The sequence below is a fragment of the Prionailurus bengalensis genome, chromosome B3, assembly GCF_016509475.1.
Source record: "Prionailurus bengalensis isolate Pbe53 chromosome B3, Fcat_Pben_1.1_paternal_pri, whole genome shotgun sequence".
Classification (NCBI taxonomy): domain Eukaryota; kingdom Metazoa; phylum Chordata; class Mammalia; order Carnivora; family Felidae; genus Prionailurus; species Prionailurus bengalensis.
The window spans coordinates 107486492-107499538 of NC_057355.1; the positions used below are offsets into that span (position 1 = coordinate 107486492).

The window sequence follows — 13047 nt, forward strand, 5'->3', positions numbered from 1 at the left end:
ACATCAGGATATCCTCTAAATATTAAAAAAAAAACTGTAATAACATTCATTTTTGTTTAGCCCGGGATCAAATGGACAGGAAAAGTCTAGGCCAAATTCTGATATGAAAACACTTTCCTACCTCCTTCTTTGAGTGTCTGTCCTCCTACTTTAGCATCCTCATCCTTTCTTCCTTAGTCCTGTGCCTTCATACAGTTTTGTCCAATCAAGGTGTATCCTTGCCATCTTCTCTCTTATGAGGTATCCTAGCCAATACCCAAAGTCTTTAGGGCCTATATCGTTCACTGGCTAGCGTGAGAAAGAGATGTGCCTTAATAAATGTCTTAACAATGTATTTAGCTATTTTCTAAAAAGAATTTTTAAGTCAGTTAAGTGTCTGACTCTTCTTGATTTCAGCTCATGTCGTGATTTCATAGTCGTGAGACTGAGCCCTGAGTTGGGCTCCGTGCTGGGCATGGAGCCTACTTAAGAGTCTCTCTCTCCCTCTCCCTCTACCCCTCCCCCCACTTGTGCACACATACGCTCTTGCCCTCTTTCAAAAAGAAATTGTTTTTAGACTCAAGTGGAAAATCAAATTAATCAAGAACAGGGCCCAGTGATGCTATTATAAACTATACTTTTAAAATCATACATTGGATATATTTCTTATTGGCTCTCTCTCAATGTTAAAAAACTATGATATAGAATGTAATCTGTCTTATTTTTTTATTTATATTTCAATTTATTTCAGAGTCTGAATCTACATGGAAACAGCTTGAGTAAATTGAGAGATCTCTCCAAGTTAACAGGACTTCGAAAACTTAGTATCAGCTTTAATGAATTTACCTGTTTAGATGATGTATACCACTTGGTAAGAACTGTCCTTTTGAAACTATTTAAGTAAAATAAAATTATTAATTTAATAGATAAATTATTATTGTAATTATGACCTCAAATATACCATATTCAGGATTATACAGCTCAAATTGGGAACAAACATACATACATTATGATATGTTACTTTGTCTAAAATAGGTCTTGGATTCAGATTCCATTTGGAAAACCAATTATACACCTGTGGTCATATCTGATTTCTAGCTACTTGAAAATAAATTTATTAAAACTACCCCAGATTTGTTTTTCAAATGTCTTTTGGAAATTGTCATTTTCATTGTTTTCTCATTCTTATTTTTCTGCTCCTGAGTCCTTATTTCTTCATTCTCTAGTTTACTACTTCATATTGAAGGCTGTCAATTCTTCCCATTTGTTCATTGTTCTTGTTGTTATTTCTCTTTTCCTTCTGCCTGTTCTTTCTACCTGAATGTCACCCGCACGGACCTTGTTGAACTTGCGTTCGCCCTCTCATAGATAATAGGACAAATACAGTAATGCACATGTACACATAGCTAAGCATCTTATCTGGCTTTTGTCTTCTTTGTTATGTATCATATAACAAAAATAATTACATATGTGGCTCCAGAACTCCAACCCAGCATCCCCTGTTTCCATGGGTCCCAGGCCACTGACATACCGTTTCAGAATATATCATCATCCTCAGCTCTTCATTCCCTACCTGCTGCTTTCACCATATCAAAGCCCTTGCGTTGCTGCCTCTCCCACTCTGGTTGGAACTGTTACTTTGCTAACTGACCTTAAGTTTTAGTATTAAGCCCCCTTCCTTGTTTCTTTTGGTAAGCCGAGGTCCTTTTTAATAGAATCCCTGATAGTTAGGGTTCGATATACAGCTAAGTAAAGAAGACAGTTTGGGGTGCTTGCGTGGCTCAGTCGGTTAAGCATCCAACTTAGGCTCAGGTCATGGTCTCGGGGCTCTTGAGTTTGAGCCCTGGTCGGACTCTGTGCTGACAGCTTGAAGCCTGGAGCCTGTTTCAGATTCTGTCTCTCTGCCCCTCCCCACCTCACATTTCCTCTCTGTCTCTCTCTCTCAAAAATAAACATTAAGAAAAAAAGAAGGTAGTTTAATAGAGGTCCCAAGACTATATGTAAATGGTTGGCATGTTTTATTTAACTTTTTTTCTGATGATTGCCAATGGTTCCAGAGGTTATGACATCCATAATTATTCTGCTTAGGCACAAAATTTGATGAGTAAACTCTTAAGTCATGCAAGGCACTTAGATAGTGAGTGAGCTTAGCCAGCTTCCCAGCATGTATTCTGTAGTACAGTTTTGTTGTTCTCCTTAGACGGAAAATTTTCTTTCAACATCATAGCTTCACAGCCTACTTATTAGATTAATATTACTGTGGACATTTTACAGATAAGAGAACTGGACAAATATGCCTAAGTGGTGTTTTCAAATTTTAAGATTAGCAAAGGTAGATAGATATATCTAGATAGATCAGATACATCAAGTATCTGATATATAACTATGTCTTGAAAAATGACTACAGGAATGTTAGGGGTGATCAGAGGGAGGAAATAATCTGTGTGTATTTTTTTCACCTTTTTATTGTAAAATAAAACAGATACAGGGGTGCATGGGTGGCTTGGTTGGTTAAGCATCCGACTCTTGATTTCAGCTCAGGTCATGATCTCACAGTTCATGGGTTTGAGCCCTGCATCAGGCTCCATGCTGACAGTGTGGAGTCTGCTTGGGATTGTTTTTCTCCCTCTCTCTCTGTCTCTCCTCCACATACCTGCTCTCTCTATCTCAAAATAAATAATAATTTAAAAAAACAGATACAGAAAACTACATACTTCAAGCACATGGCTTAGTAAATTATTATAAGGTGAATGTGCTTGTAACTAGCACCCAGGTCAAGGAATAGAACTTTGTAAACTACAACATAAGCCCCTTCTATATATGCCCCATCCCTTCAAGAAATCATTATCTTGACCTCTCCAGTAATCCTCTCCCTGCATTTTCCCCCATAGTTTCATCACCCAAATGTGCATCCCTACCTAGTACAATAGTTTGGTTTTGCCATTCTAAAAATTGTTTAAGTCTCTTTTAATTTATAGGTTTCTCTTATAATTCCTTCTTTCCCCTTCCACTCCCCATAGTTTATCTGTAGAAATGCTTTGACCTTCCAATCCTAAGAGTGTCCCACAATTTGGACCCTGCTGATTTGCTTATGATACAATCCTACAAGCCCCCACCCTCAGTATTTTCTACAATTTGGCAACTAAATCCAGAAATTGGATCAGACTCAGGTTCCATTCCTCTGGTAAGACTGTAAGAATCAGATAATGTGTGGTTGACTCACTTTTCTCATGCTGGTAACATTATTAATGTCTATATCATTAACTCATCAGTGATTACAAAATGGCAATATTTCTACTCTATCATTTTTTTTCATTTATTAGTTAGACTATTTTTACATAAAGACATTTCCCCTTTTCTGTGATTTGGTTACCCAGTGGTACCACTCATGTAGAAAATGCAGAATAGGTGTTTATTTGCCTTTATATGAAGATAATGAATGGTTCTTTGTGATCTCCCAAAGACAAGCAATTTCTTTTTTGTTTTAATATCATTAGGAATGCAGGGTCTTAAACACATTTGATGAGAGTCCATCCATTCAATTATTATCATGATTGAAGCTCAAATTGTATCGTCTTAACCAATGGAATCATCTTAAAGTTAGCTTCTTTTTCCATGACCATAGCGGTCTCTGATAGCTTCTTTGCCACCTGGCATAAAAGATGTTCCATGTCCATTTTCTGTATTTTCTTTTATAGACATGGGATCAGCCATTTCTTCAAGGAGCCCTAGTTTCTTTTAGAGAAAAGTGGTATTTCAGGACCACAGTCTGGGTTGGTCATTGTTTCTAGGTCTTTCCATCGGACAGAACTTATTATGGGGAAGGTGTGTGTGTGTGTGTGTGTGTGTGTGTGTGTGTGTGTGTGCGCGCACGCGCGCGTGTGTGTGTGACTATATATGTATGTATAACTAAAACTAACCTCATGTATTTATATTGGTATTTCCAACTCAGATTCAATACTGAAAATCTTTTAGCTTAACCTCTTCTCTGTTACTTACATCAATATCTTTCTTTCTCTCACACCAATAATCCTCAGTTTCAAGGGTACAAATTGATAGCAGTGGACTATTTAATAACTGCTCATTGTTTTATCCCTTATTACACACAAAACAGTCTCAGAATAACAGCCCTGATACTCTCATCAATATGATTACTGGAAAGATTTTTTTATTTTGTATATGTTCTTTCCATTATTCATTTTAAAAATGAATCAAAATGATCATTCTGTATATACTTTGTCAGAACATGTAGCCTTGCACTTTGTACACTCTCCCTTTTAGTTGTTTGGTAACTGTATATTTAATTCTTGTCACTAGTCCTTAGGTTGGTATCTCTCTAAACATTTTGATGGTCTGAAAAATATTCTATTACAGATTCCTCAGGAAGGGCTTATGGGGACAATATCCCTTCCACTACTGCATGTAGATAATAGTTTTTCTATATCCTCTACACATGCAAGGCAGTTTTGCTAGATATAAAATCCTTGGCTCACAATTTATTTCCTTGGGCATCTTAAATGTTACTTGTTTCTTCTGACATAAACTGTTGCTGTAGAAAAGTCTGATGACAGTGTACAATTTTTCCCTCATAAGTCACATGCTTTTTTCTTCTGGATGGCCAAAGAACTTTTTAAGTTTTTTTTTTTAAGTTTAGTAATTTTACTAGAATATGTCTTGGTATTGGTCGCCTGGGCCAGTATTTCAGCTTCACAGTATGCTCTTCCAAAATACAGATTAAAATCATTTTTTCTTTCTTTCCTTTTTTTAAATTGAAAGTTTTAAGCCTCTTTTTTTTGCTTCCTTGCTTCAGTTTTCTTCTTCAGGGATGCACATTATCCACATGTGGAATCTTTACCTATTTTCACTATTTGTCACTTTCTCTTGTGTCCTTTTTATTTCTTAATTTAAAATTTTAAGTCGATTTGATTTTACAATTTTTTTTTACCTTCTGTTTCTCTTAAAGCATTACCTATTGTTTTACTTGCTTTTGTGTTTGACTATTTGTTTCTGAAATGTTCTTCTTTTATTTCAAATTATTTTATGGGTTCTTTCACCTTACTACTGAGTTTTTCTAATCCATATTTATATTGTTATTTTTTATCTTGTATCATTCTTAACATCTTTTTGCTTGTTTTAAAATAGTAAGTTAATAGTCATGATAAGTTCTGAGCATATCTTTCTGGTGTTCTTTTATTGCCAACAGCAATGTCTCTCTCTCCTTTCTGCACCCCCACCCCTCTCCCTCTCCCTCCTGCTCTCCTAACTTTGGGATTTGATCTCAATACTTTTCTGCTGCTCATTTTTAATGAAATTATTTTTTCTTAACTTCTAAAACGAAGTGGAGTTAGGGAAAGCTTTCCTACCTTCACAGATCTCCCTCCTCTGTTGTTTATTTTTGCTTTAAAAAAAAATTATAGCACTTACTTTCTGACATTTCCCAACTGTACTCTCTTCCTCCACTTTGCTCTGAACTTTATCGTTTATTTACATTTTTTGTCCTTATCCTGTTTAATTTTTGAGTTTCTTCTTTGAGAAGGATTTTGTTCTAGAAGGGGGCCTTCTAGGGGAGTTTTAAGATCCATAAGTGCTGGACTGCCCCAGTTGCTTTAGACCTTTCTCCTGTGGGTCCCATGCATGCACTCAGTAATGAAGAGGGCAGAACTTCTCCCAGTTGTACTCAGGTTGGCTCCCATACTTTCCAGTAAACATTGGCAGCCTTTTGGGGTCTGTCTTGTTCTCAGGTCCATCAGATGCTGCCTGATGGTTCCTGCTTCCTCTCACATAGGCATGGATACCCCGTAGGGCTTGTGGTTGTTGGTGGTTTATCCCTACGACTTCTTTGGGGTCTTATTGGGCTACCTTGTCATGTAACTTTGTTATAAACATTGTCCATGGAATTTGGGTTTATTTATTTATTCTGTTTTTGTGTGGGGATTCAGAGAGATTGAAAACTTATGCTGCCTCCACCTCTTTATTCTCCAGTAATGAGTTCTGTATGTGTGTTTAATATGAATTATGTTTACCTTGGCATTACAAAAGGTTATGATCTAGTTTAATCACTCACCTTCATTCTTTGAATTATTTTAATTTTTTTTAATGTTTATTTATTCTTGAGAGAGGCAAAGCATAAGTGGGGGAGGGGCAGAGAGAGGGAGACACAGAATCCAAAACAGGCTCCAGTCTCTAAGCTCTCAGCACAGAGCCCAACGCTGAGCTCGAACTCACAAACTGCAAGATCATGACCTGAGCCGAAGTCAGACGCTCAACTGACTGAGCCACCCAGGCACCCCTCACATTCATTCTTATTGTCTTCTAAGTTTTTCTTAATTTACCTTGGAGATATCTCATTTTTACTCTAATTTTCCTTAAGCATGTCTCTAACATAGAGAGTTTCCATACCTGCCTTGCATGCTACAAGTTGCTTCTACTAGGTTGCAGAAAATAAATATATTATTCTTAAGTGTTCATCATCCTGGCCTTGCCTTGTAAATGAAAATACCCAACCTAACACTGTTTATATAATGGAAGACTTGGCTTCGTTAATGATGAAAACATATATATACTCTATGGTTTTTATAGAGTTTTTAAAAGTCTAAACAAGACATCCATACAATAAATTAAAAAGTCCTAGGCTGCATGTTTGTCATTCGCTCACCTGAACTATCAGGAAAAGAGTATCTGAAAGAAAGCAATAAGAACAGATTTGTTTCTCTGAAAATAGCTCCACCATAGTCAGAGTAGGCCGGGGAAAGACAAATATATATATATATATATATATATATATATATATATATATATATATCTTTGCAATCTTAATCTGGATTATGTGCCTAATTTTTTATTGAAGTAATACTTCTGTCTTATCTCTTCCAATGAAAAACTTAAAGTGTTCTTGATGTCTAGAGAGAGCTAATTTATATTTAGAGAATGAACCATTATCCCTAAGAATAGTTAAAGGAGGTGTTGTGGGTTTTAATCTTTGTAAATTGGCTGTGCTATACTGTGATTTAAGGATTTAAACTGAAGCACAAGAACTATTAAGACAGAAAACTCTGCTACAAAACTGAAAATACTTAATATCTGTTTTATATCTTGGGATTACAAAAATGAAGATCCTATCCCCCTTTTCAAGGAAAGAAGACAGTTATCTTTTTATGATGCATGGTTCCCAAATGCTAGTCTGCATGTAAGTGCCAGAATTTGGGACAAGTTTTCACCACTTTATGATGAAAACTGGGAAAAGACAGGCCATGTAGTAAATATTTATAAAGCCAAAAAGACTGTTCTAAGTCTAAGGACTTTATGTCCTTAAGGAAATCAAGTTCATTTTTAATCCATAGTAATATTACTTTTTATTTTTAAAAATATGTTGCAAAATATATTCTTAAAGTTCTTAATCTCTTCTTTGTTATAAGTCTGAATTAGTATACACCTTAAAAGAAAATTTTATTTGCAACAAATAGAAGTAACAAATTGAAGTCTTAAAGACTTCTTACAAATAACTAGATGAATATCTGAATAGATAAATGGCTAAAGACAAGACACAAGAAACAAAACAAAATTTAAAAATGGCTCATACAAAACATATGGAAAGATGTTCCACTTCACCGGTCATAAGCAATGTAAATTATAATAAGGCAGATGAATTGGTGGGTATTTAAGAAAATGAACATTCTCATATTCTACTGTTGGAAGAAAAAATTGGTACAAACATCCTTGAATATTATTTGGCAGTATTTATCAAAAATGTTAACAATATAGAAATCCAAACTAAGAATCACATTTTTAAAAATCTCTTCTGAAAAAACATGAGAGTCTCAGTTAAAGTCTCATGATCATGGATGTTTGTGGTAGTGTTGCCAACAATTAGAAGCCACATAAATGTTCATAGTAATATGTTTAAAATAATCCTAATTATTCACTTATTGGAATATTATACAATCAGTACAATATTGGAATATTATCCAAAACCATTTTAAAGAATATTTAATGATGCATGAATGTGAAAGGGATACAAATTTCTATGTAGTACAATGTTTTGTGTAAGACTATGTGTGCATATAATTGAAACAATGTTTTCAGTGGCTCTTTTTTTTTCTTTTTAAGCTTATTTATTTATTTTGAGAGAGAGAGAGAGCAAGCAAGGGAGGGGCAGAGAAAGAGGGAGCAAGAGAGAGTCCCAAGCAGTCTCCACGCCGAGGGTGGAGCTGATGCGAGGCTCAAATTCACAAACTGTGAGATCATGACCTGAGCTGAAATTTCTACCTCTGAAGGTGAATCTTTTTTAACCAGGCCATGGGTTCAATGGTATAAACCAGCAGCCCAGAAAGTAAAAGTGTAATTCCTTGTTTTGGGGGGGTAAATTATCTTGTTAGTTACTCTTCAGTTTCTTTCCTAGGAAAACAAATACCTGCCTCTCTACCTTAGAAGGGTGAAGTGAGAATTGAGGGCTAAAAATAAAAGACCTGTAGCTCTTTGGGAGAATACATATGTTGATAACCATAATGCAATATATCTACTGTGTAGGTTTTCTGTAAGAATTACTAAAAAGCATGTAAATACTTAGTGAATCATAGAGACAAGAACTCTTTAAATAGAAACTGTGACCCTTTTCAGCACCACTTCTATTTGTATGTGTTGCAGTATAACCTTGAATATTTGGATGCAAGCCATAACCATGTGATAACGCTGGAGGGATTCAGAGGTCTGATGAAACTCAAGCACCTAGACTTGAGCTGGAATCAACTGAAAAAGTCTGGTGATGAAATAAATATGTTATGCAAACACACCGCAAGCCTTCTTACTCTTGATATTAGGCATAATCCATGGCAAAAGGTACGCAGCAGATGTATTTATAAAAAAGCAAAGAATCATTTTTATTTCTAAGCCATTTTCTTGGTACTATTCAGCAGTAGCCAGAAATGGGAAAACTATCTTTGTTTTACTACAATTCCTTTAAGTATTTTGTAAGTTGAATTTAGTGTAGTGATCAAATGAATTAAATGTTACTATAAGGAAAGCTTTTTTTGATAAGCTCTAATAGTTTGAGAGTATGGTGGCTTTAAGAGTGTTAGATACCACTGCTATTTGCAAACTTTGGGAGGGATTATACAGTTTAGTGTACTAAAACCTATTGTAATGAAGCATGGGACCAAGAATAATAGAATACAGTGAGAGAAACAGACTATTAAGGGAGGGAATACATTTGTTACTTCCCCTGATAAACCTGCATTATAGAGGCTTATTTTCTGCTATAAAAGGAAATTTGATTAAACACTATTTTTTTCTCATCACAAAAATACAGAGATTCATGCTAAGAAATTTCAGTATTCAATTATTATATTTAAGGGTATCTCCAAGGATTTAAAATAAGCCCCAAGCCAATAATTTCAAGAATCCTCCTTTCCTTGCTTTTCAAAAATGAATATAAGACTGGGTTCAATATTTTAAAAAGAGGCTAATGATTGGTTCTGTTAAATTGGCCAAGTTACTATGTTTACGTTGTTCTATTTCTTTTTTGCTCGGGAAAATTGAAGGGTATTTTTCTTTTGCCAAAGCAGACACAGAATGTGTACAGCTATCTTCCCGTTGCCAAACTAGATGCCAAGGGCTAAAGATCTATAGAGACTTGCACACGGAGCTAACTGCTGATCTAGAAGAACAGGAGTTCACTGCCATTGTTCTCTGAGCACTTTTCATCACACTTTTCAACAGCTTATAGCCAGAAGTCATTTGGCTTCAAACAAAACAGATTAGTTTTTAAACAGAATTTAATTTCAGCTACTGAAGAACTAAGTTAGGCCCTTATTTTTAGATATATATAAGAGAGTGGGAGATGCATAATTTTGAATTACATGGGAAGGAAAAAAGAAGCACACTCCTTTCCATGCCATAACATATGTAATATTTTGTAAAAATTAACCTTTTCTTATTTCTCCCAAGCCAGCCACATTAAGGCTGAGTGTTATTGGCAGATTAAAGACTCTCACTCATTTAGATGGACTCCTCGTTTCTGAAGAAGAAACAATAGCAGCAATGAAATTTATTACTGGAACAAAGATTACTCAGGTTGGGTTTCACTGTTTAATATTTTTTGTGCTGTTTAGAATATACAAGTTATATATTCCATACCTTGCTTGTTTTTAAGATTTTGTGTCTTCTTTTAGCATGCTAATAAAAAAAAAACAATCAATATGTAACAACCATATCACTTGAACTTTTTTTCCTGTTTAAATGTATCTTATTTAAATACCAACTAGTTGTATGGATTCTCATCCCTGCACACTACCCCCAAAATGCCTCCTGGGTAATTGTATTTTTTCCTAGTCAACTTGAAAACTCACCAGAGTCCTTTCTAGAGCCTACATGAAAACAAGCAACTTTCTGTGGACAAAGTAAGCTTAGAGGCCTTGATAAAGCATTTAGTGAATTACCTATCTAGTATTGACATTACTGGCTGAAACAAAACAAACAAAACATAACATAATTAATGAACTTGGGCAGGGGGCAGGAAATGCCCATATTATACAGATTAAGAATGCTGTACTCTGGCCAAAATAGCTGCAATCCTAAACATCTTTACCCTAGTTCTCCAGCTATGTACTTCTTGTGAGGCATTTGAATATTAATTCCTTAATGTAATGTTTAATTTTGGATCCACTCAAAATGAAGGGAAGAAACTTTTTTGTTGATAAAAATATATAATTAACTCCTGAAGAAGAGTTGGGGATTTATCCTACCAGAAATCAAAACTTACTAAAATCCTTTAAGACAATGTAGAGTTGGGACAGACCAATAGCACAGAATATAAAGACCATATATAGAACCATACATACATGGAAACTTGATAAATTACAGAACTGCCTTTACAGACCAAGGAAGCTAGTCAATAAAAGGCACTGGGACAAGTGCGTTAAGACTTCACTGTAAAAGTCAAAATCAAAAATTTTTTTTTAAATTTTTTTTTTCAACATTTATTTTATTTTTGGGGGGACAGAGAGAGACAGAGCATGAACGGGGGAGGGGCAGAGAGAGAGGGAGACACAGAATCGGAAACAGGCTCCAGGCTCCGAGCCATCAGCCCAGAGCCCGACGCGGGGCTCGAACTCACGGACCGCGAGATCGTGACCTGGCTGAAGTCGGACACCCAACCGACTGCACCACCCAGGTGCCCCTCAAAAATGTTTTAAAAGCAAAGAGCAGAGGGGCGCCTGGGTGGCTCAGTCAGTTAAGCGTCCGACTTCGGCTCAGGTCATGATCTCACGGTTCGTGAGTTTGAGCCCTGCGTCAGGCTCTGTGCTGACAGCTCAGAGCCTGGAGCCTGCTTCGGATTCTGTGTCTCCCTCTCTCTCTGCCCCTCCCCTGTTCATGCTCTGTCTCTCTCTGACTCAAAAATAAATAAAAAACATTAAAAAAAAATTTTTTTTAAGCAAACAGCAGAGATTATCATTATGTCCTTGAATGAGGGAAGAATTCATTACACAAGAAACCAAGAGCATAAATATAAAAGACTGGATTTGTCTACTTTAAAATTAATTCAACTGTTCCTTAAAGGGCACACCATAAAGAAAGTGGAAAAACAAGCTACATACTGGGAAAAGAAATATGCAACATGTCTAACTAACAAAAGATGCTATTTGCATATCCTGAATATACCAGGAAAAAGACTGCCAATCAAACAGAAAAGTAGGCAAAAGGTGCTGGAGAGGAAATCAGAGCAGCCAAATAATAGGAAAAGATGCTCCATCACATTAGTATTCAAGGAAATGAACATTAAAACTGCATGAGATAACAATTTACAGCCACCAATTGGCAAAAGTTTTAAACCCTGACACTATCAAGTTTTAGCAAAAATTTGAACTAAAAGTTACCATTGGTATAACCACTCTGGAAAACAATTTGGCATTATCTAGTAAGGCTGAATATATAGTTAACCTTATTACCTAGCAAGTTGTGTATATTCCAAAGAAACTCTTGCATGTATGCAGCAAGAGTCAAGAATATTCATAACAGCAGTGTGCAAAACTGAAATCAGCCCCAATGTTCACTGATGGGAGAATCGATAAGGAAATACTGTACAGCAATGACATGTGAATGAACTACAGCTACGTGCATCAGCCTAGATGAATGTCACGAACACAATGTTGAGCAAAAAAGTAAGTCATAGAAGAATACATTTATATTATTCAATTTACAGAAGGTTCTAATATGTGTAAGATTAAATGATATATTGTTTATGGGCACAAACATAGGCCTATAAATAAAGCAAATGAATGGTAGATACAAAATTTGAGATTGTGGAGCATTGGTTGATTCACATGAGGTGAGTGATGGCTCTGGAGGGGAAGGAGAGGAAAAGGATTAGGATGGGGCACACAGGGAGCTTCCAGAGTGGGGGAAATATTCTAGCTCTGAAACTTGTTTAATGAATGGATTATATGGGTGTTTGTAGTATAGCAATCTTTTATAACTATTATTTTGTAACGGTCTGCTAAAACAAAAAGTGAAATATATCTAGATATTGAGAACATTTTAAGGCAAAGAAAATGTCATATTTTAAAATTATTCATTGTGCCACTCAGCAAGGAAAAAGTACTTTTACCTATATATAAATGAACCTCTATATTCCATTTCCTTTATTCATCATGTGTTTTTTATTTTATTAGTTATCGCTCTTACGGCATTCTAGTACTAAAGAGGAGAGACCACGGACACTTAGTATATGGCCTTCTGCCAAAATTCTGACACAGATTTCAAAGTTGGGACCACATTTACATGTGAATGGAAACTGGTACTTGAAGGTAAAAACTAATTCTGTTTAACTAATATAAAAGCTTAATTTCAATTGATTTTTAAATTCTTTTTAACATTTATTTATTATTGGGAGACAGAGAGACACAGAGCATGAGCAGGGCAGGGGTAGACAGAGGGGGAGACATAGAATCTGAAGTAGGCTCCAGGCTCTGAGCTGTCAGCACAGAGCCCGACGTGGGGCTCGAACTCACAAACTGAAAGATCATAACCTGAGCCGAAGTCAGTTGCTTAACCAACTGAGCCACCCAGTCGCCC

The 13047-nt window shown here is 35.8% G+C and overlaps 1 protein-coding gene and 1 long non-coding RNA gene across 5 annotated transcripts in view; one reads left to right on the plus strand and one right to left on the minus strand.

Moving 5' to 3' along the window:
• The window catches only part of LRRC9 (leucine rich repeat containing 9), a 119766-nt gene that overhangs the window by 57810 nt on the left and 48909 nt on the right, over window positions 1-13047 (plus strand). For all 4 annotated transcript variants that reach the window (XM_043556287.1, XM_043556284.1, XM_043556285.1 and 1 more), the window contains 4 exons: window positions 731-850; window positions 8623-8814; window positions 9922-10047; window positions 12645-12779. In XM_043556287.1, coding sequence (XP_043412222.1) covers window positions 731-850; window positions 8623-8814; window positions 9922-10047; window positions 12645-12779 — 573 coding nt within the window. The remainder of the gene's footprint in view (window positions 1-730; window positions 851-8622; window positions 8815-9921; window positions 10048-12644; window positions 12780-13047) is intronic.
• Window positions 1-13047, minus strand: part of LOC122469171 — a 99900-nt gene that overhangs the window by 20859 nt on the left and 65994 nt on the right. The gene's annotated exons all lie outside the window — the stretch shown is intronic.